The sequence below is a fragment of the Rhizophagus irregularis genome, chromosome 1 (genome assembly GCF_026210795.1).
Source record: "Rhizophagus irregularis chromosome 1, complete sequence".
In the NCBI taxonomy this organism is placed as follows: domain Eukaryota; kingdom Fungi; phylum Glomeromycota; class Glomeromycetes; order Glomerales; family Glomeraceae; genus Rhizophagus; species Rhizophagus irregularis.
Window position 1 is genome coordinate 5,521,311 of NC_089429.1, and position 24,903 is coordinate 5,546,213.

Sequence of the window (24,903 nt, forward strand, 5' to 3'; positions counted from 1 at the left end):
ATATTCAAAAATAAAATAAAAATCACGTGTTTTCTGAGATCACCGGTCCCGCAAATTCGCCAAGAAAAAAATTTATTATCCGGCGCACTTGCTTTATTAATAATATAACTTAATAAAAATACATGTATCGAAATCTCTATTCTATGAATTTTTGGGGGTCGAAACTGTTACTACCATTTCACTAGAACTATGCTCACTATCCCCAGAGTCGGGACTATATAATATTTTGTGAATTGTACATGCTACAACCGTTCTCAATGTCAATAAAGTATGGATAAGCGGATATACAGCACTCGGTGAAGTCATATGCAATGGAATTGTTGCCTCCTCTATTAAACATACAGTACTTGTAAATTCCTGATTCTTTTCGCATAGCATAAAGTTCTATAACATCGCCTAGAAATGGATCGAGCGGAATATGAATGATTTATGAATATATAAAAAAAAATAGAAGTAATTTATTCGTACCTGCGATGTTAATAGTATATATGGTCAGATTCTGCCTCATTGATGGTTGGTTAAATATCTTTTTAAGGTTTTTTATGTTCCTCGTAGTGTCAATAGAATCCTTGGAAAAACGTATTAATTTTTTGTGGTCACGAACCCGCTTATCCTGACTGGAATTAGGTCTACCGGTCTCAAGATACACAATTTCAAGTTCAGCTTTTTTTCCTAACTGGGCTACCATCATATAATTGGCTCTTTGGGCAATTTTACGAGAACCTTTTCGTATGGCACTAGCTGAACTCCCTTCTTCACCCCTTAATTTAGAAAACATTAATTATAGCAGATATGATAGTGGCGTAATGTAACTTTTTGAGCTAAGCCTACCATATGTCCCATGCTATCGGGTTTCCTGGTAAATCACTCATCACTATATTTAATAATGGCGCAAGCACCTCACAAACATATGATCCTTCGTTTATCGATTTCCCCTTCTTTATATATGCATCATATTTTGGCGATTTCCAAATCTTGAGCCTATAATTATTTATTGGTTAATGAGCAAAGTAAAAAATCATATAAACGGATTTTGGCAAGAATTGCTCGCCGGTGACTTACATAGATTCTAACATCCGTTTTGTTAGATCTTGCAATAGGACCCCAAATAATACTGATATAACTCACAAACGGGTTTGCGTAGAGTTTATATGAAATTACTTTTTAAACCCATAAATTGAGTTTGCGTAGATCGGTCAATTTTGGAATAACTCACATATCACGTTTGCGTAGAGTTTATAAATATATTGCATTATATGTTGCGCAACACCATTAAGGATGGGTCCGTAATATATTTCTGAAATTTGCAATATTACGGATATGGTAACTAATTATATATAGTAACAAAAAGTAATGCATTTCGCATTATTTTAATATTTTTTTAATAGAAAAAAAGTGCGAAATGCGCTAGTTTAACAAAAAAATGGTGGATTTCGCACCATTTTATTAACATTTTAATAGAAAAAAGTGCGAAACGCACCATTTTAATAAATAATTGGTGAGTTTCGCACCATTTAATTAATATTTTGATATAAAAAAGTGCGAAACGCACCATTTTAACAAAAAATGGTGAGTTTCGCACCATTTTAACAAAAAATGGTGAGTTTCGCACCATTTTAACAAAAAATGGTGAGTTTCGCACCATTTTATTAATATTTTAGTATAAAAAAGTGCGAAACGCACCATTTTAACAAAAAATGGTGAGTTTCGCACCATTTTATTAATATTTTAGTATAAAAAAGTGCGAAATGCAACATTTTAATAAAAAAATGGCGAGTTTCGCACCATTTTATTAATATTTTAATAGGAAAAGTGCGAAACGCACCATTTTAACAAAAAAATGGAGAGTTTCGCACCATTTTATTAATATTTTAGTATAAAAAAGTGCGAAACGCACCATTTAACAAAAAAAATGGAGAGTTTCGCACCATTTTATTAATATTTTAATAGAAAAAAGTGCGAACCGCACCATTTAAACAAATAAATGGAGAGTTTCGCACCATTTTATTAATATTTTAATAGAAAAAAGTGCGAAACGCACCATTTAAACAAATAAATGGAGAGTTTTGCACCATTTTATTAATATTTTAATAGAAAAAAGTGCGAAACGCACTATTTTACAAAAAAATGGAGAGTTTCACATGATTTTATTAATATCTTAATAGAAAAAATGTGAAACGAATTATATTAGTAACAAAAATTTTTTTGAACTAAGATTTGGATTTGCGTAGCATTACTATGAAAAAAAAGTTGCGTAGAGTTAATAGTAAATGCATGCCGATCATTTGTGAGTTATATTAGTATTATTCGGGGTCCTCTTGCAATTCTTCGGGCTTATCCAACCATTCTCCATAATTAATATTACCCAAAACCTCGTCTATATTAATTTTCGATTCTTCGTTTTGGATAAATTCTTTACAAGCTTCCATTATATCATGATTCTGTTCTAACTTATATTTTCGAAATGGTTCCTTAAAAATATCAGAAACTGACCCAGGCATATTTGTAAAGGGTTCTGACTTGATATCTAGAACATCTGAACAAATCGGATGATCGAATCCAAGGTTCTCCACATTTATTTCCTCAAGTTCTGTTTCTATTCTCTCCCACATGGTTTTCTCATAACTAGCGCTCTCAGTCATGCACCGTCCAACGTCACGCTTCAAAGATCGTAAATTTGTATTTGCATCTTCATACCAGGCTTCTGTATCGATTACTAACGCTTCCATTTCTGAAAGTGAACATAGATCTTCGAATGCAGTCGTGACCTAAAATATATTTAAAATTAGTTTCCAAGACTCGTTTGACAAAATAATTTCATTTTACATCGCGGGATCAGATTAGGTTTCCATTTTCATAAAGTCTCAACTGCCGGCAAAATATTTGATATGTAGCTATATACTAATATATAGTATAAAACTAGTTACTACTGTGTGGGAAGTAATAATATTACAACGGACATCAGCCTCTTCGCTAGTGATTATACCATACTAGGAAACCTAAAAAAGCATGTCATCATATCCATATATTCGTCATGAAAATAGTTTATTGCCTCACCCGTTTAGCTAATTTTTTCCCGGTACCAAAACTTTGAAGTTTCTTTCTTCGCTCGACATCTTCTGAGGGAACTCGTTCTAAGACTCTTTTCAGAATATTCTCAAAATTCTCCACCTCCTTTTCGAGAATGCCTGTCCATTCACCTTCCTCTACTCGTACAAATAATGCCGTGGAAATTCTGACAATATCGAGGGGTTCTCTTGTTAAAAGGAATTCTTCCATATTTTAATAGAGTAAATATTAATGAAAAGCTTGCTAGGCGAAGTAAAAAATAATGTACAGTAAATTTCAATACCTTTTTGTCATACTGCCTTTTTAAATGTCTCGCATTCCCACATTCTCATTTCTTTGAGCTCGAGTTCTGTGTTTGGGAAGAGATAGGAGAAATATGCAAGGCACTTTACGCCAAAATTTTGTGTTAGAGAATAAGGGCATGTGGAATGTACATTGAAGATCTCAACATTTACAAAGGGAGTTGGGGATAATGCATATACGAACTTTTTTTTCGCCCGACCGCTTAATACTAAGACCTGACAACGTTATATAAATATGTTCAGTTCGGAATATAATAGAAATAGCCCGTAACTTTGGAGCAAATATACATATTAATAAATGCTATTTCGCTAAATCTTATTCTGCTAAATGTTGTAAGGAAAAAATTCGAAATATTTTGGGGATCGGTTTATGTGTGAAATTATTTTGTCGCACAAGCAGTCACACAGAGTTACAGATGATTTGCGGTGTATCACTATTACATCATATACACTTTAATGAGGATCGAAAACGTGCTAATTTATGTCGCATACGCCAGCATGCATTGTGACTGGATAATATATTATTTTATTAAGATAATATTCGGGATCTGGATCAAGGACTGATCTGGAAAATTCTGCGCACTAACTCACAATTATCATCCAAATCTGAGAAATTTATGGTAACATCCTTTTTATTAATATAACTATAGTATAGGAATTTTAATGGCAGTGAATTGCATATTCTTTCGATTTCTACCGATTTACCCCTATATTTCCCACAATCTGAAATTCTGATGATGTTCTCGAAGTTATATTTTTTATCAATAAGATAAAATTCAGGATTCTGTAACCATTTCAACATGTTATACCAAGTTGTATCTCTAATAATTACATAGCCTTGCTGATATAATACTCTAAAAGTAGCTAGGTATACTACAGTACATAATCGTCCATATAACTGATTTCTCTTCGCTTCTGCCCAAGTAGTAGCAAAATAAATGTTATGCCTATTTTCTACATAAAATTGGTTACTCACATAATTAGATTCTATTAGTTTTCCATTAATGAAATGATATGTTTTACCACGAGGAACAATATCTAAAAACTTCTTATCGTCAGGAGTACCATCATTCCTCACCGCCTCCCAAACCTATTTTGCCAAAGATTCGGGTCTTTTTTTGTAATTCTTGTAAGCTCGCTGGATAACTACTGCATAAAAATTCTCAAACTGATAGTTGTATTGTCTCGCAATCAAGAATCCCCAAGATCGCTTCATTGATCTTCCTAACTTCTCGAAAAATACTTTATTAAAATAGATTAGAAGATCTAACCCAGAATAGGCATAGCGTCTGCAGGTGATACATTTCATGCATAGCGCCTTCAACCAATTTTACTAGGCGATCATGCATGCAGATTATATAGCCAAAAAAAAATAAGTTATGCATCACACCTTTGGCTAAATATAGTTGAGATAAATAATGTTATTATTCAGTTGAGAGATATTAACTTTATCTCCTATTTGCATTATTTCGAACAGAATTAAAATATTCCTCAGCATCAATCAAGACATGGCTTCTCTCAAATCTATAGGCCGAAATTTCAGGTGCACTTGCACTACGTCGCATAGGATATCTCTCAAGACCGCCCATTAATGCAACAGGCTTTGGTGGCAAAGGAGGAGGGGTCAATGAACGTGGCTTATCTGTCCTATAGGAATAGTATCTCTGGTATTGGACAGGAGAAGAGGTTAAGAAGGTATTATCCATACAGATATTTTTTTGCTGGTTATGAAGATAGTAAGGCTTGCTATGCGTAGTATTTACATTACTTTGCATCTTATGCTTTTGCCTGATACATTGAATCCTATTTGATATATTTTCCAGCTACATCTCATATCGACGGATTGCCTTCTTTGTGAAATAGCAAGGTGGTGGATTATTTTTCAGCTTCATGTAGTCTTCAAAGCTCATATCACAATATTCGTTTCCAGTACAATTTGTACGCCAATGCTTATCCATAAAGAATGCATGGAAATACTCGTACCCGCTTCCTAATTTGGAATAGACAAGTTGATTGCAAGAATAGCATATTCCTATGTTTACTCCGAACCAAACATCACCTGAATATAAATATCTTGGTTTTCTGGCGATAAGATATCTCTTATTAGTATCAGTCATAAGATTATTTTTTCTATATCCCATTAATGTGTCCCAGATTCGCTTCTTCCAATCGGATGGAGTCTCATTCCTACGCACCCTAGGAAAATCGTAGTTAACATACGAATCAGTTATACTTAAATGTACAAGGGGATCAGAATATACCATATTTAACGATTTTAGCGATTAAGAGATTTATAGTGTTTTTGGTGAATTATAACGATTTATAGCAATTTGTATCAAGTATATATAGTAAAATATCAGATTCATTTTTATTCGACTACAAGCATATCGGGATTGCTAATTTTATGTTTACATGCAGTTTGTGGATCTCTCGTGATTAACAGGGATTAGCCAGAGGCGCTTTGCATGATGTATAACATAAAAAATTTGTATCACCCTGGCTCCCAGACAGTTCCCGACACTTCCCCGCAACCTTCCCGCAACTCAAATCACGAGGATCAGCCAATCATATTTTGCGCGCGCAGTAACTAAGCCGGTTTCGGTACGAAATCTTTTTTCGATTAATCATCATTGCAAAAATTAAAGCGCTGACTGTACACGAAGCTAATTTAATCTTACTCAGTCCCCACCTCACTCAGAGTAAGCTCCAACCATGCCCTATATAAGCAAGTCTTTTTACCTCTTCCTTTCTCATAAACTTAAAAATGTCTGCACAGTGGAGTGAAGAACAAATCCGAATGCTTATTAATGAACGTAAAAATGGGAATGAAGAATACCACCGAACCCCGAACTGTAACAAAAGAAACTTTTGGGAAGATATTGCGAATGAAATCAACCGAGTAAATAATACCAATTACTTCACTGGGGAAGATTGTAACAAGAAATTCTTAGCTCTAACTCGAGCATACTATGTAAGTAATATGATAATCAAATAGTTGGAGACGCGTTGCTTATACTTAACCAACTCTGATCTGATATTTTTGGTGAATATAGACAGCCAGGGCCTATAAGAAAGCTGTAGCAGAAGCTAATGCAGAAGCGCTCTTAGAGGGATCAGATAATACTGAAACTAATGAGGGAGATAAGGCAAAAGTCAAAAAGAAGAGAAGTACATTATTACGAAGAGTTCTCAACAGAATTTTGGAAAGAACCTGGTATTTATTTTTGTTATACTCTCGTGTATATGAAAAAGATATACCCCTAAAATTTTTATCGTTTCTAGGAGCACGTCATTCTACAACGCCATCTAATACACCTGGTCCTCTCGAAACTGGGTCTGATACTTCTTCCTCTCCACATAAACAAACCAAATCATCAAGACCTGTAACACCTTCTATTGAGACTCCCGTAGTCTCTAGACCTGTTACTCCCACAATCCCCTCATTCTCTCAAAATGCGAATGTAATTAATGTAACAATTAATTATGGTGGCAAAGGAAGCAGTTCGGAAGAACAATAGGAAATAGAATATTTTTTCGTTAGTATGGAATAGCGAATAGTTTAGTAAATTTTATATTTCATAGCTTGTAAAGCACACATATGTTAAATAATAGATCGAAAGACCGGAGGAATGTAATAATTGAAATAAATGATACTATCAAAGAGGGAGGGAGTTCTCGGATCCTAAGCCATAAATGAGAGTCCCAGCATCAAGTTATTTCGCAATATTACCTCCACTGATACTTCCTCTACCGCTACTGCTACTGTTGTTACTACTGCTACTATCAGAAAAACTAACTGATTTCTTATTTCCCTCCTTTTCAACCCATTCGATAATTTTATCCATAGAAGTTCTTCTTGGTGATTTTTGATGACGATAAAAACTAGCTAATGTGCTAGCACTAAGTCCAATTTCGATCGATAAAATATTATACAATTGTGTTGGTGAACGAGCTTCTCTTTTCCTCCTATTATTAAAAAGAGCCGTAAATTCGACCCAGTACGTTTCATATTCATCCGTATATTCGGAATACTGTCCCATGGAAACGTGACTTGTGGAAGAGAATCGGTTTGATCCGGCTAGAAAAAAATAAGACGCAGTTTGGCGCAGATAAGTATATATGCATGACGTGATAATTTCCGGTAGCGCATGACCTACCTTGAGATATCGCATCATTTCTCCATTCGGCTTCTGTACGCATTCTTTGAAGTTCATTGCTTAATGTTAAGACTGTTCTTTCGAGGTTATTATCTCCTGATAACAATAGATATTTGCGAAAAAAGATGATAGCGATGGCAACGATTATATAAATGTTTACGTTTCCAGAAAAAATACTCTGGATCATTTCCATAGTTAGAACACCATGGCTCAACATCTCATAAAAAACAATTATGACGCCGAAGGTTGCGATCAAGAAAATATCTGTGATTGAGAACATTTTATTAGACTGATTTTTGTTTTATTTCTTTTATGTGAAATTGATTTTTTTTACTTGTGGGAGGAAAAGAAATACCAGGCGCTTCTCTAGAAATATCCCTTTTATATGTTTTACAATCGCCTGGCAAAATTAAATGTCCATATATACTAGCATAGAGAACCCGCATCGAAATATGGATCTGGAATAATCGTGAAATGTTGTCATAATTTTTACCCCTATTTCTGAAAAAAGAAAATTATCAAGATCCTGTCCGGCGCCTGTACTTAAAGACGAAAAAAGTTAGTGCATTCCCGTATCCTTATCCCCACATCCCCACAACATATTCAAGCAATGAAATAATAATATTTTTTTCGCAAATGCTTGGCCGTGAGGCCTTACGCAAGAGAAAAGTTTTTTATTAATAAAATTTCACTAATAAATCGCTACAAAGGTTTCTTTGATATAGAGTACAGTATCTACATTATGTGAAGTGCCTTCAACTAAAGTCCACTCCCATTCCTATTCACTTAATTCATTTATGTCTAAAGAAAGAGAAATAGAATATATTTAATAAGTCACTGTTCACTTCAATAAACTGTCTATATGAAAATAGTGTGTCGACCGAAGAGTGGGATCCCAAAGGGACCTCCCAGCTAAAGGTCGAAATGATTTTTTTTTGTTATTTCGAAAATAAAGGCGTGCTTCTATTCGTTTGTGGCGCAGTTCGATTCGAAGTCCTTCACCATTTACCCCTATAATGTAGATCAAAATGAAAGGGAAATAGGCAGGGTATTTATAAAAAATATCAGACAGATCCGCATGAATATTTTTGCGAAAAATTAGCCATTCTAGGAATAAAATTATCGGGAGTATTGGCGTAAATTTTACATCCCTTGTACCTCCACGATTTGCAGATTATCTAATAAAATATACTGCTTATTTGATATGACCAGGAGAAAAAAATTGCGCTAAAATGAATATCCGATGAACATGCTAAACTGATATGCTATAAAATTTATACAATGAAGTAATTGTATATCTACCGTTTATTATCTAGATTGGCTGATATACCCCTATTGCAAAAAAAATCTGAATAAAGATTATTAATCATGGATCGAGATCTGTAAAACAGTAGATGATAAATCACCCATGCCGGATTACGTACTGCTAATTCCTATGACTTTATCCCAAAAACGGATTAACGTATGATTAGCCTATACACGTAATTTGTATGCGCTAACAGGATAATAAAAATATACCATTTATCCGAGGATCTGTAAATCATTGATTCTAATCGGCTCTATTTCCATTTTTGAATTTCTTTTTATCAACGCCCTGTCTTACGATCCGCAAAATGTAAATCAGGGATGTGGTTTTTTTATTAGTAATTCAGAACTGCGTAATGAGTGAGATAGAACATACCAGAACTTCTTTCGGCTTGGCGCTGGGGAAAGTTCATCAGTATGTCAACACAAAAATATTGCTCTTGGCCGAGTTTATTGATAGACCGATCCTCTAAAAATAACGACTGCGGATGCCGGTGACGTATTACTGCGCATACGAATATAGAGGTGACGTCTTACTGCGGTGTTTGGAAGTACGTCACCTGATTTTGGATTATTACTGCGGAGAAGTAGAGATCAGTGACGTTTTACTGCGCATGATATCCGGTCCCTCTAAGCCACCCACGTGATCAAAAAAAAAGAAACGCTTCATATATTCTAATTCAGACAATGCGAGTAATTGTTTCGCCCAATAATTCTCCTAGGCAGTGTTGGTATTTTTTGTCCGAGGATACCGCTAGTTGAGGATGTATAGCCATTTGACCGGCAGGAAAGACATGTCCGAGAACTTTTTTACCAACACTGCTCCTAGGCGGTCACCGTCACTGACTGAGGTGTGGGATCATCAAAATATGCCTCATGTTCCTCACCAAAATACACGTCATCGTCATCATTTACTTTAGGCGAAATCTAAAAAGGAAATTGTAACAATGCACTTGGATTATTAATTATTGTTTGTCAGCAAGTAGGCTTTTACAATCATATGTAGTTACTCAAGTGTATTGTTTTTATTAATACAATAATGGCATGATGTATCACACAAAAAATAAACTATTCTAGCCCTGTGTAGCAATTTTGACTTTCTTGTTTTCATAAATATCCCAGGGACACGCAAGATAATAAAAGTTATTTTTGTCCTGGCAAGTCCAGTCACCCCATATACCCCGATGCGTGTGAACACTCTTACATGCCGGGCACTTGGCTTCAGGATCGGTATATTCAAAAGCATCTCGACACCAAGTAATTGATTTAGTCCATGATAAGAAAGGGAAACGTTTATGTACAGCTTCATAGATGATATTCCTATCTTCAGGGAATTTAGATATCTTGATAGGCACATGTGAAACTTGTGATGCTGGTGGAATAGGTGGAGAATTCTGCAAAGTGGTGTCATAAGCATTCTTTTTGATTTGGGATTCAGTAGGCATGGATGAGACACTTACCTCAACTGAACCTAAGCTTTGCTCTTGTGCCTCCGATGCATTAACCTGATTGTTTTTTGGATTCTGATGATCATCAGCGATCACTTTAGAAAGCACATAGTCTATAATATTTTGGATTTGAGTATTGTTAAGGTTTGAGATTGCATTTGCACTATAGGTAACTTGCTTTATTTTTTCCACGCCTACCGCATTAAATAGTTTATATAATTTTCTTGCCCTAGATAGTTGCTGACGTAGATTAACATCACTAATATCTGGAAGTAGTTTTTTAACTTCTTGGTATACTTGTTGTTTCGCAGTATTGATTTTAACTTTGTTGATAGTACGAATTTCATTAATTCTTTTGTCATAACTTTCTGCAAAGCCATACCAGTGTAAAATCTCCTCATAACCAGAACGAACAGCTTTTCGAAACATATAAACTATACACTCTGCTGTAACAGAAAATTGCTGTTTTTTATCGATTACTGGCGGAGTGAGCGGAATTTCTGTGTCTATGCTAGTGGATGGGAGAGATAATTGTTGCATCAAGTCACGTTCTACTACCTGCTCGGAAGGAACAGTGAAATCGTCATCTCCGGATGAATCATTTTTGGACAAATTACAGTCCAACTGGTTATCCTCTATAGATTTGTCAATATTTTGATCATGAAAATTGTGAATTTTATTCACAAAATTTCCGGAAATTTCCGATTTTTCCAAAATGCTCCGATCGCTTGGCTCTTCTGAGTTGTCATCGTCACTATCTGTTTCTGCTACGTACGCAGGTTCAGAGATGACGTCCTGGTTAACTGACTCACGCTGAATTTTCTTCTCCTTATTGCGTTGCCTTATCCTATCACTAACACTTTTCTTTTGCACCATGTCTAAGAATTCATCGGTCTTTCTATCATCTTCGCAAAGTGAAGGGCTGGCAGGCACTGTTATCTCTGGTACAATAACGTTTGCTTCACAAACAGGCGTATGATGTTTGGGCTGGGCTATGTCTGAGTCAGGTATGTTGGCAAGTGATACCTCTGGCATCTGTTCTTCTTTGTTAAAGCAAACCTTTTCATAAAAGGAACCATCCATTTTCTCATCCGCCAATGATTTCCCGCGATCCTCTGCAACAAAATTGAAGTTAGATGAACTGTTGTTACTGTTGTTAGAAGAATTGGTTACCTTGGTAACATTATCATTTTGCATCTGTCTCTGTTCCACTTTCGTGATTCTATCTCTAAACTCAGCATTTTCGGACTCGAGTTTAGTGGTAACTGTCTTATTTTTCTCTAACTCTATGATTCTGGTCTTGAGCTCGGCATTCTCAGCATCACGCCTCTTATTTTCTTCCACACCCTGTTTTAAAAGTTCGGCAATTCTGGCCTTAAGTTCAGCTCTCTCAGCCTCAATCTCAGCGAACTTCCTTCTAAGTTCAGGGATTTCAGTATTCTTATCCTTAAGCTCATCATTCTCCTTTTTAAGTTCAGAAATTTTAACATTCTCCTTCCTAAGCTCGGCAATCTCAGCTAAGAGCTTAGCATTCAACTCTCTTAATGAATCAATAGATTGAGCGTTTGACATTGTTTTATACAGGGTATGAATAATTCAAAAGTTCGCTAGCATAGATAAAAAAAGAGGTAATATCCTCATCGGAATTACTAATTTATTGATGTAGAAAATAAATTACAAGCTTCGGTAATACATAAACTTGTTTTACAAACGTCTCTATACTAATGCCTGCCGGTGTTTCGTTCATCTAAGCTATCTATACACTAACACATCCCAACATTAACTCTAATCCGATTTCATTTGTCCCCAACATCGATATTCTGGATAGAATAAAATGTCGTCAATTATACATAGAACTCGCGGAGTCAGAAATAAATTAATAATATTGACTTAGTAAAACTTACCGAAAGTTTATAGTCTCCGTCTATCGAAAGTTCTGAACAAAAAATGGATATTAGTTTGCAAGCTCTGAGTCACTTCCTTGCAAATGCACAACCGAAATATTCATACGTAATTTCTTGTTTGTATTTTGATTGGCACTCTCATGTGACATTGTGACATGTGGCTGATTTTCGATTGATAAGTTTTTTTTTTCGTAATTTTGATTCTTGACACATCGCTGACTCTGTTCGTAGTATTACTGACTCACAGTTCGTAGTAATTAGTCAACAACCATTTATAGAAACATATATATATATGTCACATAATCAAAATGTCAAACTATTCTTCGCTATCTCGAGTACTTTCGCCATTCCGGGTACAAACTAAATTCGAGGAAAATACTCTACCTGCTAGGTCTAACATTGTATCCATAGTCTTTTGCTTGTGTTATACTGATTTTTTTTTGAACCTTGTTTTAACTCTCGATTCTCGCATTTGCAGTTATACCACCGATATCATGGCATTTTGTTTTGTGGTAGGTACTTTAATTGAGAGCACCTTTGAAGTTACAGGCCAAGCAGGAATGAGCATTTCAGCCCTCAGAGAAATAATCTACGACAAGAATAAGAACTATTTCGAAGAAATAAAAGTCGACGCCAACAAGTTGCACCTATGGAAGGTGGATATTCCTGGCGATGTAGAAAACGTTAAACTGAAAAAACTTGAAAGGAGGTCTCATGATATAAATGATGAAAATACTACTATACAAGAGCTCGGAGGAGAAAAGTTGACTCCATTTAAGTATTTTGGTGACATTTTTGCGTGTAGTAGCTCCAAGAACATCCGCATCATCGCGCAACCGCCCCAGCCCGCCACCACTGGTAAGTGTCTCCCAATGGTTTACCTCTCGAACAAGAAATTCGCGTTATCTCACATCTTATATTTTTTTATTCGAAAAAGGAAAACGACCACTGGAATATTCGGACGAAGGTCAAAATAGTAAAAGAGCGAAACCATTAGGTGTGTAATTCTTGGAGGTTCAACTAAACTAAACATCCCCGTTTTAACATACACGATTATTTTATTAGATCCGAATATAATTTCTACTGCCCGTAAAATCATGGAGGACATAATGAAACTCGACGAGGACGAATCCAGTTACTCAAACCCGAAAAAGATCCTCTTATTACCGTTCCCATATCCTGGTCAGAAAAAACCAGTAGATAGATTTGCCATTAATAATGATGGTTTTTTCACCTACATGGGAAGAAAGGAATTTAGGAACGTTTTAAAAACCATCAACCAATTTCGATCGGGTACTGGCTATATGAAATTATTTGTATACGGTACTGTTGGATATGGCAAGTCACATATCCTTTCAGCCATTGCATGCTTCCTTTTCCGAACAGGAAAGCGCGTCATATTTCTTCCCGATTGTCGCCAACTGGCTTTGGACCCAGTAGATTATGTCAAGTCTGCTTTATTTCTTGCCTACCAGGATAATAATACAAAAATAAACGAAATTAACTCCTGTGAAAAATTTGATGATATTATAAATTTTTGTAAACCATTAAATGAAAAATTATATTTCATCGTAGACCAAATGAATGCTCTGGATGAACAAGATAATACTGGAATTAGCTTAGAAATAAAGCAACAAATTAGACGTGATCTTGATCGAATGTCCAATTACCATTATTATATTATGAGTTCTTCGGCAAACAACAAAACAATGTTGCATCTTATGCAAAAGCAGACTTGTGAATTGAAGATCAAGCTTTTTGGAGGGTTCGATGAGGTAAGACTAAAAAATCTCTTTATATTGTGAATGTTCTGTGTATTTACGTAATATTCATTTAGGAGGAGATGAAAGAATGGTGGAGTAGTCATAATCCCGATTTGCCAGCAATGGATGAACAGCAGAAAAAACAAACTGAAGACATCACTGGCAAAGTACCATTATTCTTAAGTATTTTGCTGGAATTTAGTCATGTAAATTATAAGGGTGCATTGGAGTACTTAAATCAACAATTAACATCAAAGATAAAATATCCATTGACGAGCTTCTCAGATATTATATCAGAAAGCAATAGATGGGAAATGTACGTATTTTTATTTTTGTTTCATCATTGGTACACTATATGTAAACTGACTTCTTTATTTACACAGTCATGTCAGCTTGATGTCATCATTCCTGACAAATAATTTTCCTACACTGGGCCATGGACCTAACGATTACGATCATCGTTTCTTCTTCATTGAAGATGATAAATGCTATTATGTTTGTGGGTTAGTGCGAAATTGCATGGCTGATTACCTATATGAAAAGAACAGAATGGAAGTATTCGTAGATGTAAAATGGATTAAGGCGTTCAAGAATAACCCATCGGTAAAGGGATTTATAATTGAAAAGGCATGCCTTGCCAGCATTTGTAGGGTCGGGATTACAGCATATCAAGTAAATTTTAAGGTTGATCGTCGTCAGTTTTTTGCCAGTTTAGAAGAGATTAATTTTTCTTTGAGCGAGGAGTTGTGTACATTTTACTTGCCACGTAAATGGAATCAAAAGTCAATAGATGGATTACTGGCCCTTTACAAGACAGATACGTTGTATATTGCACCAATTCAGATTACTCTTGATAAGGAAGGACATTCGGATTCTGAAGGAGCTTTTTTTTCCTGTATTTGGCCAGAATTGAAATCAAAGATACCAGATGACTTAAACACAGAAGTAATATTCATATGGATTACACGCAAAAATGGGGTTGATGAGGAAGTGGAAATGAAGGGTAGACAATTAAGAGGAAAAGATATTGAAATTAATCCTGATTACGTTTCGGTAGTAACAGGATTTGCGAACGTCAATAGAGATATTGATCGATATCTTTCTCAAGTGTAATTTTGTAATGTCTAGTCTTAAAGAAAGAAATAAATTAAAAATATACAATAAATACAATAGATTTTATTTAGCGTTTAATCATAAATTTAATGCATTAATGCATGCAAACTTTATTAATTTTTCAGATATGTAAAATACATGAAGAAATCCTATTAGAAAGTGCATATTTTAAAGGGAGGGAGTACGAATCGTAGTCTATTTAATGCAAGACCCTGTACCATATTGTTTCCAGAAAATTTTTATATTCTATCACTAATTAAGAAATTCTTCTTACAAGGTAGAAGATAAAAGGATTCACTAACCAAGCCTTCGCATTTTTATAATTTACTGCAAATGTTACATATGCAAATCAAGTAAATGTGAAGAATCTTCACACCTCGAAATAATACAAGTTTGGACCAATAAATTTAGGTTATGTCGATATTTTTTTTACTTTTGTCCATGATACATGAAGAAATTATTACATTACTGCGAGATTGCTCAATGACTTCACCCTTTCATCCCCCCCCCTCACTTTGAAAAGCTGACATTGGCATCCGCCTCTCCTCCAACGTCAAATAATACGGCCAAGGGCCTTCTCCATCTTCTCTTTCATATCCTCATCTCATATACAGAATAAATGTTACATATACCGATTTGATCGTGACATTTTATCACGGTTTTTCATAACCTAAAAAATCACGTGCGCGTGAACAATTGTTCACGCCGATCACTTTTGCCAAGAAAATTTTTTTATTGATACATGCAAAAAATAAATACAAATGTTGTGAACCTTCGTTCACCGTCTATGATATTATCCGTGTACATTATACAAGCCACCCTAGACCCTATTCTAATTCGATTTTGACGCAAGATTACCTGTTGACCTTTGCTTTTTCGGATGCCTTTCTTGCCCAACATTTTTAGAAACTTCCTCAGACTTCTGTGCCTCCTCCAACAACCATACAATATGTCCGAGAACCTTTTCCACCTTAGCCTGTAGATTATCATCCTTGTACACAACGGTCACTGGTTCTGATAACTTAAACGATGGTTTCCCTTCACTATCTACCTTACACTCCATAAAGTACCATTCGGACGCATCGGTAACAATCCCAAATACCCTATCCTCTTCATTATTGATTTCGTCGGCTTTGCGTTTACGTGTCAAGGTTGACTCCATCTGCACAGACGCCTGGGCGAATTCTTTCATAAAATCTTCTTTCTTAACTTCGATTACACCAAGGATTCTACCGGTCGAACGGCACTCTATCGCATAATCGAGGTTTCCTTGTCCATTCCGTCCTTCGATAAGTTTCTCCGGTATGAGTTTGAAATTATCTTTATAGAGCGAGACCCCGGTAGCCAGATAACTGTAAGAATAAATTGTCTTAGTTGCCTCATATGCCTTGTCGAGGGGAGTAACGTCTTGACGAAGTCTCAATTCCGCCATTAGATGCTTAACCACTGCTTTGCTACCTAGGTCTACACAACCACAGTGAAAAACAGGGTACACATCAATGCTAGGATTCGGATCATCGCTAAGTCCATAGAGTTCACACATTTTCGGGAAGGTCCAAGAGTTGAATGGTTTCGAGGGCGTCTCGATGAATACGGTAAATTTAGGGTTGTTTTTTAAAACTAGTGAACGCAACATTTCTCGGAATGAGGGATCGTTCCTAGGATAATATCTATCCATGTCATTCATGAAGTTGAGCACTGCCCCATCGTTTTCGAGCGCTGGTGGTTTATACAATTCACGTATGTAATCTTTGAGATCACTGAGGGTTCCTTGCTCGATATTTACGGTCCACTTGTTTGCCTTCTGTTTTGGTTTGACAACGATGTCGAACTCTGTAATGTATCAGCCGGGTTAATAAAGTTCAAACAGCCTCACGACCTGAAGATTTTAGCAATCTCAGGTAAGGAAAAAAATACGTACCATATTCAGACTTGCTAAGTTTCTCCTTCAATGAGGCGACTTCCTCTCTTAATTTCAACACCTCATCCGAAGCAGTAGTCTCTGGTGGAGAGACTATGACATGAATATGCCTCTTAGGCGGTTTCTCAGTCCAGTAGTCTCCAATTTCATTTATTGCTAACAGCTCGTCACTGTCCTCGAGTGAAAGATTGCTTAAGGGATCGATATGATCGTCAGAGATTGGCACTTTCCATAGTTTAATGTCTTTGGTTGGAACGCTGTCGAAAAATGGCTTTTGACTCTCTTTTATAGCCTCCTTGAGGTGACCAACAAGCTGGTCCTTATTAATATCATCAGGAAAAGCACTAGCGGTCGTATTTTCTTTGACGAGACATAGTAAAGTGATAGACATGTTTTCGGCTTATATAGTATTTTTTGTGAAATATTATTGGCTCAAAAGTGCGGTATGTGAGGACAAGAGTAAAAAGAATTTTATTTGTGAAAAAATACTGAGTGAGTACTATATGTGAGAAATTATCTGTTGCACAGACCTGTCGTTCGATCGGCCACATTGCATCATAGGTACAACAATCGCCTAATCACTGCGCCTCCCTAAACCGTGAAGACTCTTCTCACTTATCACCTGACGTTTTTTATATAGGCTAGATTGGCTCGGATAAAAATGTTAGATTTATAGTCCGATATTATATAGTGATCGGGTTCGCAAATCGAACACCCCATATCATTACACGTGACCCATTTCTCATGTACCGATAAAATAATAATCCTTTATTTATGAAATAAAAAACATTGCCGGAACTGGCCTACAATACATAAAAATTGCGAATATATCGCTACATGATACAGATAATTATTTGGGGTATACAGTGATATGGAAGTGCTCTGCTTTAGGCTCCTCATCAAAAGAAAAAATCTCAGAAAACTGATCGTACCCGTCCATTTCCTTTTCAATACCGCTTCCAGCTTGAATTATACAAAATTTGAGAGGGATTTTATTAAATGATGCCCCAATCTGCTTTGAATTTCAGCCTCGAGTTCACTAGGACTATCATGTTTGCGAACTACAATTGATTGTATTACTTTAATACCCGGAATATTCATAAGTTTTCCTATAGGAATGATAAGACAATTGAGAGTGATGGTGTCATCGGCCATTTTCGATTCCTAAATACAAGAGCCATAGTGAGAAAAACCGCCCCCATACATACATAATTTATGACATATACATACCTTGTTTTGCGTCATGTTTCTAGGAATTTTTTTGAGGAAAGTTGGCTGAACTTCCACATACTCCTACATGCTTTATATCTTGCTGTTGGGAAGGAAAAAGAGCGCCAAGCCGAAGTTAAGGAGGTATGAGACATTATTAGCATTGTCGTATGATGCCAAGAGTTCTATGAAAGCACATGTAAACGGAATCCTCATACCTCTTCACATGTAGAGATCCCTTTGGGATCAGATCTACCAGAAAGACATATAGTCGGTTTTACGCCTGGCGATCTCGAAAATGTGAGTCCACCAGCCTTTTATAACATATGCTTCTGCCATCGGTATTTACTTTTACGGTAGGTCCTGTGTTGCAACTAGACCTCCTTTCACATTTTTCTCACATTTGTTTGGGAAAAAAATAAAGAATAAAGGTTAATGTTTTTTTCGATATATATGCGAAAATTAATGTGTCGCACAACCTATCTGGTGATCCACTTATTTTTTGTCGCACATGAATTCATGCATTGTGGCCCAGCAATTTCTTCCGAGCTGGTGATCACCGCTCCGGACTAGTCCGAGTATCTTAAACGGAGAGGGTCATTATTACTATAGACATATTCATCCTCTGATTCGGTTTCAGAGCCGGATGATTCCGTTTCAGTATACTCTGAATCATAATACTCACTTACACCGTCGAATTCACGATCATGTTTGATAAACTTGGTTATTATGACCTCCCCATCTGAGTTATTTTCGGTAAAATTAGGGAATAATAATTCGTAGAATGTATATAACGGCGGAGACAGTATATCAATGCCATTTCTTACGTAATAAAGTCTTTTCTCTTCATTATTTTCCCAATATCTTGTATCGCGTTTATCAATCCTACATCCCAACCTAATTAGCCAATTATTACCTAAAACCACATCATATTCAGGCTTGTCAACGACTAAGAAATGCTCGTTTGATTTTCCCACATACGAGAGGGGTTTCAGCTCAAAGATATTAGGTAAAGAAATGGAGACTTCTTCATCACGAACCCATCCTCTTACCATTACCTTCTTGCCAGCGTCTTCTTCATCACGAACCCATCCTCTTACCATTACCTTCTTGCCAGCGTTTGTTGCGCCAATGCCAAGATCTTTTACTGCGGGATATTCTGAACCATAGATTCTAGTAATATATAAACCAATTTTTTGGGCAAGTGTTTTACTGATACTATTATACCTGGATTTAGGGTCAATCAATGCCTTAACAGTTACTTTATCATAAATGAATAAACACTCCACTATTAATCTTTTGCGAATTTCTCGAGTCACCTCATCTTTCCATATATTATTTATACTGCAACATTTTTTAAGATCCTGTATCGAAAGATTTTTTAGAATAAATGGTATTAGTTCAGGCGCAAGCTGATCAAGTAAATTAGCTGTATGCATTTTATATGATTAGAAGAATTTTCAATCGGGAAAAAATAGAGATAGTTGGCATATATGTTTTCTTTTTCGAATATATATGCAAAAATTATTATGTCGCACAGACCTGTCTAGTGATCCACTTATTTTTTCTGTCGTACAATCTGTGGCTCAGCAAAAAATCTTCTGAGCTGAAGATCACTGCTCCGGACTACCTTCGCTCGGGTTAGTTATCCAATGTATACCTCTCAATAAGTATTGTACCCCATTCAGATTAGCAATACCGGACTGACTAATATAATCTTTAAACCCAGTTATAATACCAGTCACTGATTCTTTTTTCGCCTGAATAAGCATTTCTACCAATTCACGATAATAAATATTTTTTGCAATACATCTCATATTTTCTCGTATTAATCCACTATAGAATTCACTTCTAAAATGACCTTTACAGAGTTTGATGATATCATTACTTTTCTTCGCCTTTAAACAGTAATCCACTATTAATTCTTCACCTTGAATAAACAATCTACATTGGAACTTCTCAATACCTTCTGGCCATATTTCCCTTTGAAATTCATGCGGATAATATGGCAATTCTATCAGACTCAAAATATGTGGAAGATAGAAAACATCGGATTGTATAAATACATGGAATAATGACGATGGATTTTTTACACTAGGCAAAGCATGTACAAATTGCTTAAGAGCTTTCTCCCACCAACGCGTAACTGCCTTTGTCTCCCAATAGGTTTTGATTGTGCAAAAAAGATCGTCCCAGTATCTCCACTCATCGGGATTCCTTTCATTATCCCATTCATATCTCGATCCATATTCTTTGATAAATTCATCGTAGCCTTCTTCTATCTCGGTATCTATCTCGTCATCTGACATTTTGCTAGTAGATTGATTAAATATTTTCAATCGGAAAAATAGGTTGATCATTGCTTGTTTCTGTCGCACAGGAGTACATGCGCAGGCCTGCCTAGTTTCAGCTGTTCTTTGATTTGGTGGAGGAATTAGTACAGATAGTACAGATAATGGAGGGGTCCGATGCGCATATCCTCCCTATCCTTTCTATATTACATCGAAATATACAAGATCTCGTTGAAGCGACATGTGAGGGGGAAACTATGTCACTTGGGGAAATTTATCATTTGCTTTTATATTTGGAATGGGATATAAGCTTAATTCACGGTGATCTTGGTATTGTCAGTTATACTAATTCAGAAATAAGTAGATCAGAAGCCGATAAAAATGCAAGAGCATATCTTCAAAAGTTTAGACGGTCCCTTGCCTTTAGCGCCTTCGGCAAGAGATGTTCCAAGTGTGATAATACAGAAATTCATCGATAGGAAGTAAAAATGATTTGTTTTACCGGAAAGGGCTTCCGTTAATTCTGAAGGTCTAGAACAAGTTAGCTAATCTATATTTTTTGTCGCACAGGGCACATCTAGATGCAAAAAAAATCTTCTGAGCTAATGATCGTCACTCTGGACTATAGATCTAGCCAACCCTGGATCGGAATACCACTGCAAATTATCTCGCATACTTAGATCTAAAATTCTCTGAGCTAAAGTCTGTCTACTAGCAATGTTGTTCTGTGTAAGATGATTTATAACTACCCCAATGAGATCAGGGGGCGATAAAGTATCCACGAAATTCTTGATATGGATATTTGGATTAAGTGAAACGAGCTGATCTATGGCTTCTTTAGTAATATTAGCACACCCCTCCAGATTAAGATATTTTAAATAAAGACACGAACGAGAAATTTCTTTGATAGTTACATCAGTAATTCCACAAAAACTAAGGTTGAGATGTTGGAGATTTGGACAGGAATGAATGGCATTGCAAATTGAAGTCTCGGCGACGTAAGCACACCTAACAAAATCAAGATACTCTACACTAAGATGTTTCTCTACATTAAGGTGTTTCTCTACAGTAAGAAGTTTTTCTACTAATATATCACATTTATTTTTTCTTCGACAACTACCCGGAATACTGAATCTTCGTAAATTTGGGCATGAGTTTAAGATGTGACTTATAAATCTTTCAGAAATCAAATGCGCACAAGCAAAATGAAACTCTTGTAAAGCTTAGCAACTGTCCGCAATTTTGATTAAAGATCTATCAGTAATGCCTTGGCAGAAAGAAATATTTAGATATTCTATTTTACGACATGATCCCACCATTCCACATAAAGCTTTATCACCCATAATACCACTACTACATAAATTAAGATATCTCAGATTGGGGTATGCTTTAAGCTGATTTAATGCTCTATTACTAAAACCCACACAATTTTCGAAATTCAAATGAATTATGTTTGGGCATGTTCTTACGATGCCTTCAATTTTCTTACTTGAAAGTGGATTATAGTATGGAATTTCGAGATGGGTTAGTTTTGAGCTATAAATTGGCTTTTGCTTCCCACATACTAATTCTATGAATTTCTTTGCTTTGGGATCGTTCCCCTTTAGCTCAATGCGTCTCCATAGAATAGGGGCACCGCATCTGTACCACAATCGGGAAACATATAGAGCGGGATAGAGGGATTTATCTATCGCTAAAAAATGTAAAATATATTCTAATAGTTCTGGTAAATAAAAGATGTTTGATTGCGCCATAAAAAATATATGCTGTATCTTTAAACAAAAAATAAAATTACATTATTATGCAAAGCATCTTCGGCCTGCTCCGGATTGTTATTCTCATTTTACTTCTTTGAATGGGATCGCAAAATTATCGTTCTAATAATAGTTTTGAATTGCATATATCCAAAGTTGCACCATTTTCTTGAAACCATGGCATTTCTAATACTAAATCAGAATAATAATCAGGCCAATCCGGTCCAAGAACTATGAATGCAACGGGTGTGATCAGAAAAAAATCCCTCCAGATCAGATTGTTTGCGAAATCCTAACGCTTGTTTTAACAATGTCCATTCCTCATTAGTTCATCGTTAACATAATCATGTATGGACTTAATATCTCTTGGTGCATCAACTGACATTCTCAGTCTCCTTGACACTACATACATCCCGGGATATTCACAAAGAGAGGGTGGTGTTATAGTACACACGAAATTCTCAACATGAAAATTTGGATTAAGTGAAACGAGCGCTTCTTTGCTAACATCACACCCTTTCAATTTGAGATACTTTAAATTAAGACATGAACTAGCAATTTCTTTGATAATCTCATTAGTAAATTTGCAATAGCTAAATTCAAGATGTTGAAGCCTTGGGCAAGAATGGATAATATCACAAATCGATATCCCAATAATCTCTGTATGACAAGAAATATTTAGATATTCTAGTTTATGACATGATCGTGCAATTGCACATAGACCTTTATCAGTTACTTTCCCACCATTAGAGTATTCGTACCTACTCTTTTGCAAATTGAGATACTTCAGATTAGGGTATGTCTCTGCTACTCGATTTAATGTTTTATCGCTAAATCCTGTGCTAAAATTTAAATCTAAATGGACTATATTTGGGAATAAACGCGCAATACCATTGAATTTTTTATCTGAAAGTGGATGGTAGTTTGAAATTTCTAGATGAGTTAGATTTGAGCTATAAACTGGCTTTTGTCTTTTTCGTACTATTTTCATGAATTTTTTCAATGGAGAGTGACATTTATTTTCCCACTTTAGCTCAATGCGTTTCCATAAAATAGGGGCACCACATCTGTACCATAATTGAGAAACAAATAGGGCGGGATACAGTATCTTACATCAGGAAATTATATAGTGCGAAAAGTTGCGCAAGTTTACACATCATAATATTTCGTAAGCTTCCAGACCCGCCGCAAGTTTGCGTAAGCGTAATATTTCGTAACTTTTTAAAATATTTCGAAATATTACGATATGCAAAGCTTCGTAATTTTACGATTTGTAATATTCCGTAATTTTGCGGTTCGCAATATTTCGTAATTTTACATAATATTTCGTAAGTTTTCAGACCCGCCGCAAGTTTGCGTAAGCGTAATATTTTGTAACTTTTTAAAATATTTCAAAATATTACTGTATGCAAGGCTTCGTAATTTTACGATTCGTAATATTCCGTAATTTTACTGCGTAATACTTCGCAACTTTTTAAAATATTTCAAAATTCTATGATGCGTAATGTTCCATAATTTGACGATTCGTAATATTCTGTGATTTTACACAACTTAATATTTCGTAATATTTCAAAATATTTCGATAAATAATACTTCATTTTCTGTACTATAAGTTTATATAATATATGTTTTATTAGATATAATCATAAAAAATTACAAGTATTTATTAATATATACAGAATACATAAAAGTAAAAAAAGAAAGAGTAGAGTAACAATATTATTAGACGTAAAAAGAAGAGAAACAGCTATAGTAACGTTAGTATTAGATATAAAGATAAAAGAAATATTGTTATTATTGTTAGTATTAAGGTAAAAAGAGTTAAAGAAACAGTAAAAGGAGTAAAAGAAACATGGATATTATCGTTAGTATTAAAGTACAAGTAAAAAGAAATAAAGGAAACGTAGATAGTATTGTTAGTATTACAACATAAAGTAACAAAGAGGTAAAAAAAAAACGCGTTAATATTAAAATAATTAGTATTAATAAATAAATATTTCTATACCTGCAAAGTAATTGAACAAAAGAATAAAGAAATAAAGAGAAAGGAAAAAATAAACATGTTGTTAGTATTGTTAGTATCGTTAGTATTAAAGTACAAGTAAAAAGGAATAAAGGAAACATGGATATTATTGTTAGTATTACGATACAAAATAACAAAGAGGTAAAAAAAAATGAAAATAATTAGTATTAATAAACAAATATTTCTATACCTGCAAAGCAATAAATTATGAAATATATGTAAATATATTGTATATAATTAAAGAAATAATAGAAAGAAGAGACAAAAAAATTAAAAATATTGAACAAAAGAATAAAGAAATAAGAAACAAAAATAAATAAGACAAAAACGCGTGCATGATTAAATGATTAAATGATTAAATCACATGCAAGGATCAGCCTAATTTGATTGGCCAGAAAATACGATATCGTAAAATTACGGAAATCCGCATTTTAAAAAATCACAGAAATTGTATATGCACAATTACTAAATATTATCCCCTCGTGATAAATTAAAAATTATCAACACAAATTCAACACAAATTTAACAAATTTAACGAAATTTGGCCAAAATTAACAAATTTTTACCAGAATTATCAACACAAATTGAACACAAATTGAACACAAATTTCAGCCACGATTTATTTATGTCACACCCGTGTTGTT

The 24,903-nt window shown here is 35.1% G+C and overlaps 15 protein-coding genes across 17 annotated transcripts; 3 read left to right on the forward strand and 12 right to left on the reverse strand.

Moving 5' to 3' along the window:
- Nucleotides 1–141: 141 nt before the first annotated feature.
- On the reverse strand, nucleotides 142–1,076 carry OCT59_001142 (uncharacterized protein; the record flags this gene model as incomplete). The annotated part of the gene is made up of 4 exons (XM_066139337.1): nucleotides 142–329; nucleotides 469–761; nucleotides 832–981; nucleotides 1,063–1,076. The coding sequence occupies 4 exons, from the start codon at nucleotides 1,074–1,076 to the stop codon at nucleotides 142–144; spliced, it is 645 nt and encodes a 214-aa protein (XP_065988749.1).
- Nucleotides 1,077–2,303: 1,227 nt separating this feature from the next.
- Nucleotides 2,304–3,279, reverse strand: OCT59_001143 (uncharacterized protein; the record flags this gene model as incomplete). Its single annotated transcript, XM_025327981.1, has 2 exons — nucleotides 2,304–2,768; nucleotides 3,058–3,279. The coding sequence occupies 2 exons, from the start codon at nucleotides 3,277–3,279 to the stop codon at nucleotides 2,304–2,306; spliced, it is 687 nt and encodes a 228-aa protein (XP_025168677.1).
- A 1,540-nt stretch (nucleotides 3,280–4,819) lies between these two features.
- On the reverse strand, nucleotides 4,820–5,146 carry OCT59_001144 (uncharacterized protein; the record flags this gene model as incomplete). Its single annotated transcript, XM_025330801.2, has 1 exon — nucleotides 4,820–5,146. One exon carries the CDS (start codon nucleotides 5,144–5,146, stop codon nucleotides 4,820–4,822), a length of 327 nt encoding a protein of 108 aa, XP_025168676.2.
- A 48-nt stretch (nucleotides 5,147–5,194) lies between these two features.
- Nucleotides 5,195–5,635, reverse strand: OCT59_001145 (uncharacterized protein; the record flags this gene model as incomplete). The annotated part of the gene is made up of 1 exon (XM_025311741.1): nucleotides 5,195–5,635. One exon carries the CDS (start codon nucleotides 5,633–5,635, stop codon nucleotides 5,195–5,197), a length of 441 nt encoding a protein of 146 aa, XP_025168675.1.
- Nucleotides 5,636–6,135: 500 nt separating this feature from the next.
- On the forward strand, nucleotides 6,136–6,889 carry OCT59_001146 (uncharacterized protein; the record flags this gene model as incomplete). Of its 2 annotated transcripts, none has more annotated exons than XM_066139339.1 (2): nucleotides 6,136–6,342; nucleotides 6,425–6,889. In XM_066139339.1, 2 exons carry the CDS (start codon nucleotides 6,136–6,138, stop codon nucleotides 6,887–6,889), a joined length of 672 nt encoding a protein of 223 aa, XP_065988751.1. The 2 variants fall into 2 exon arrangements, with proteins under 2 accessions (XP_065988751.1, XP_065988750.1); XM_066139338.1 differs by having other exon boundaries at nucleotides 6,169–6,342.
- A 195-nt stretch (nucleotides 6,890–7,084) lies between these two features.
- OCT59_001147 (uncharacterized protein) lies at nucleotides 7,085–7,974 on the reverse strand (the record flags this gene model as incomplete). Its single annotated transcript, XM_066139340.1, has 4 exons — nucleotides 7,085–7,449; nucleotides 7,529–7,624; nucleotides 7,706–7,792; nucleotides 7,884–7,974. 4 exons carry the CDS (start codon nucleotides 7,972–7,974, stop codon nucleotides 7,085–7,087), a joined length of 639 nt encoding a protein of 212 aa, XP_065988752.1.
- A 1,851-nt stretch (nucleotides 7,975–9,825) lies between these two features.
- Nucleotides 9,826–12,276, reverse strand: OCT59_001148 (uncharacterized protein). 2 transcript variants are annotated; one of them, XM_066139341.1, is made up of 4 exons: nucleotides 12,186–12,276; nucleotides 10,480–12,101; nucleotides 10,294–10,394; nucleotides 9,826–10,227 (listed from the first exon to the last, which is right to left on the reverse strand). In XM_066139341.1, the coding sequence occupies exons 2-3, from the start codon at nucleotides 11,851–11,853 to the stop codon at nucleotides 10,374–10,376; spliced, it is 1,395 nt and encodes a 464-aa protein (XP_065988753.1). In that variant the 5' UTR covers nucleotides 11,854–12,101; nucleotides 12,186–12,276; the 3' UTR covers nucleotides 9,826–10,227; nucleotides 10,294–10,373. The 2 variants fall into 2 exon arrangements, with proteins under 2 accessions (XP_065988753.1, XP_065988754.1); XM_066139342.1 differs by lacking the exon at nucleotides 12,186–12,276 and having other exon boundaries at nucleotides 10,294–11,585.
- A 118-nt stretch (nucleotides 12,277–12,394) lies between these two features.
- OCT59_001149 (uncharacterized protein) lies at nucleotides 12,395–15,136 on the forward strand. Its single transcript, XM_025327980.2, has 6 exons — nucleotides 12,395–12,576; nucleotides 12,664–13,043; nucleotides 13,123–13,182; nucleotides 13,251–13,960; nucleotides 14,023–14,264; nucleotides 14,332–15,136. The coding sequence occupies exons 1-6, from the start codon at nucleotides 12,494–12,496 to the stop codon at nucleotides 15,059–15,061; spliced, it is 2,205 nt and encodes a 734-aa protein (XP_025168671.2). The 5' UTR covers nucleotides 12,395–12,493; the 3' UTR covers nucleotides 15,062–15,136.
- Nucleotides 15,137–15,893: 757 nt separating this feature from the next.
- OCT59_001150 (uncharacterized protein) lies at nucleotides 15,894–16,604 on the reverse strand (the record flags this gene model as incomplete). The annotated part of the gene is made up of 1 exon (XM_066139343.1): nucleotides 15,894–16,604. One exon carries the CDS (start codon nucleotides 16,602–16,604, stop codon nucleotides 15,894–15,896), a length of 711 nt encoding a protein of 236 aa, XP_065988755.1.
- A 1,347-nt stretch (nucleotides 16,605–17,951) lies between these two features.
- OCT59_001151 (uncharacterized protein) lies at nucleotides 17,952–18,227 on the reverse strand (the record flags this gene model as incomplete). The annotated part of the gene is made up of 2 exons (XM_066139344.1): nucleotides 17,952–18,146; nucleotides 18,213–18,227. 2 exons carry the CDS (start codon nucleotides 18,225–18,227, stop codon nucleotides 17,952–17,954), a joined length of 210 nt encoding a protein of 69 aa, XP_065988756.1.
- Nucleotides 18,228–18,760: 533 nt separating this feature from the next.
- Nucleotides 18,761–19,630, reverse strand: OCT59_001152 (uncharacterized protein; the record flags this gene model as incomplete). The annotated part of the gene is made up of 1 exon (XM_025327979.2): nucleotides 18,761–19,630. The coding sequence occupies one exon, from the start codon at nucleotides 19,628–19,630 to the stop codon at nucleotides 18,761–18,763; it is 870 nt and encodes a 289-aa protein (XP_025168670.2).
- A 174-nt stretch (nucleotides 19,631–19,804) lies between these two features.
- OCT59_001153 (uncharacterized protein) lies at nucleotides 19,805–20,500 on the reverse strand (the record flags this gene model as incomplete). The annotated part of the gene is made up of 1 exon (XM_066139345.1): nucleotides 19,805–20,500. One exon carries the CDS (start codon nucleotides 20,498–20,500, stop codon nucleotides 19,805–19,807), a length of 696 nt encoding a protein of 231 aa, XP_065988757.1.
- A 146-nt stretch (nucleotides 20,501–20,646) lies between these two features.
- On the forward strand, nucleotides 20,647–20,961 carry OCT59_001154 (uncharacterized protein; the record flags this gene model as incomplete). Its single annotated transcript, XM_066139346.1, has 1 exon — nucleotides 20,647–20,961. The coding sequence occupies one exon, from the start codon at nucleotides 20,647–20,649 to the stop codon at nucleotides 20,959–20,961; it is 315 nt and encodes a 104-aa protein (XP_065988758.1).
- A 123-nt stretch (nucleotides 20,962–21,084) lies between these two features.
- OCT59_001155 (uncharacterized protein) lies at nucleotides 21,085–22,236 on the reverse strand (the record flags this gene model as incomplete). The annotated part of the gene is made up of 2 exons (XM_066139347.1): nucleotides 21,085–21,704; nucleotides 21,786–22,236. The coding sequence occupies 2 exons, from the start codon at nucleotides 22,234–22,236 to the stop codon at nucleotides 21,085–21,087; spliced, it is 1,071 nt and encodes a 356-aa protein (XP_065988759.1).
- A 304-nt stretch (nucleotides 22,237–22,540) lies between these two features.
- On the reverse strand, nucleotides 22,541–23,227 carry OCT59_001156 (uncharacterized protein; the record flags this gene model as incomplete). The annotated part of the gene is made up of 1 exon (XM_025327976.2): nucleotides 22,541–23,227. The coding sequence occupies one exon, from the start codon at nucleotides 23,225–23,227 to the stop codon at nucleotides 22,541–22,543; it is 687 nt and encodes a 228-aa protein (XP_025168667.2).
- Between the last annotated feature and the right edge of the window lie 1,676 nt (nucleotides 23,228–24,903).

Excerpts from the sequence above, each read along its gene's own strand:
- OCT59_001148 (XM_066139342.1), bottom strand. The coding sequence starts at position 11,478 with ATGCAAAATGATAATGTTACCAAGGTAACCAATTCTTCTAACAACAGT. Across the intron at positions 10,228-10,293 it reads AAAGCTTAGGTTCAGTTGAG|AATTCTCCACCTATTCCACC; the intron begins GTAAGTGTCTCA and ends ACCACTTTGCAG.
- OCT59_001149 (XM_025327980.2), top strand. The coding sequence starts at position 12,494 with ATGTCAAACTATTCTTCGCTATCTCGAGTACTTTCGCCATTCCGGGTA. Across the intron at positions 13,183-13,250 it reads TAAAAGAGCGAAACCATTAG|ATCCGAATATAATTTCTACT; the intron begins GTGTGTAATTCT and ends TTATTTTATTAG. Across the intron at positions 14,265-14,331 it reads GAAAGCAATAGATGGGAAAT|TCATGTCAGCTTGATGTCAT; the intron begins GTACGTATTTTT and ends TTATTTACACAG.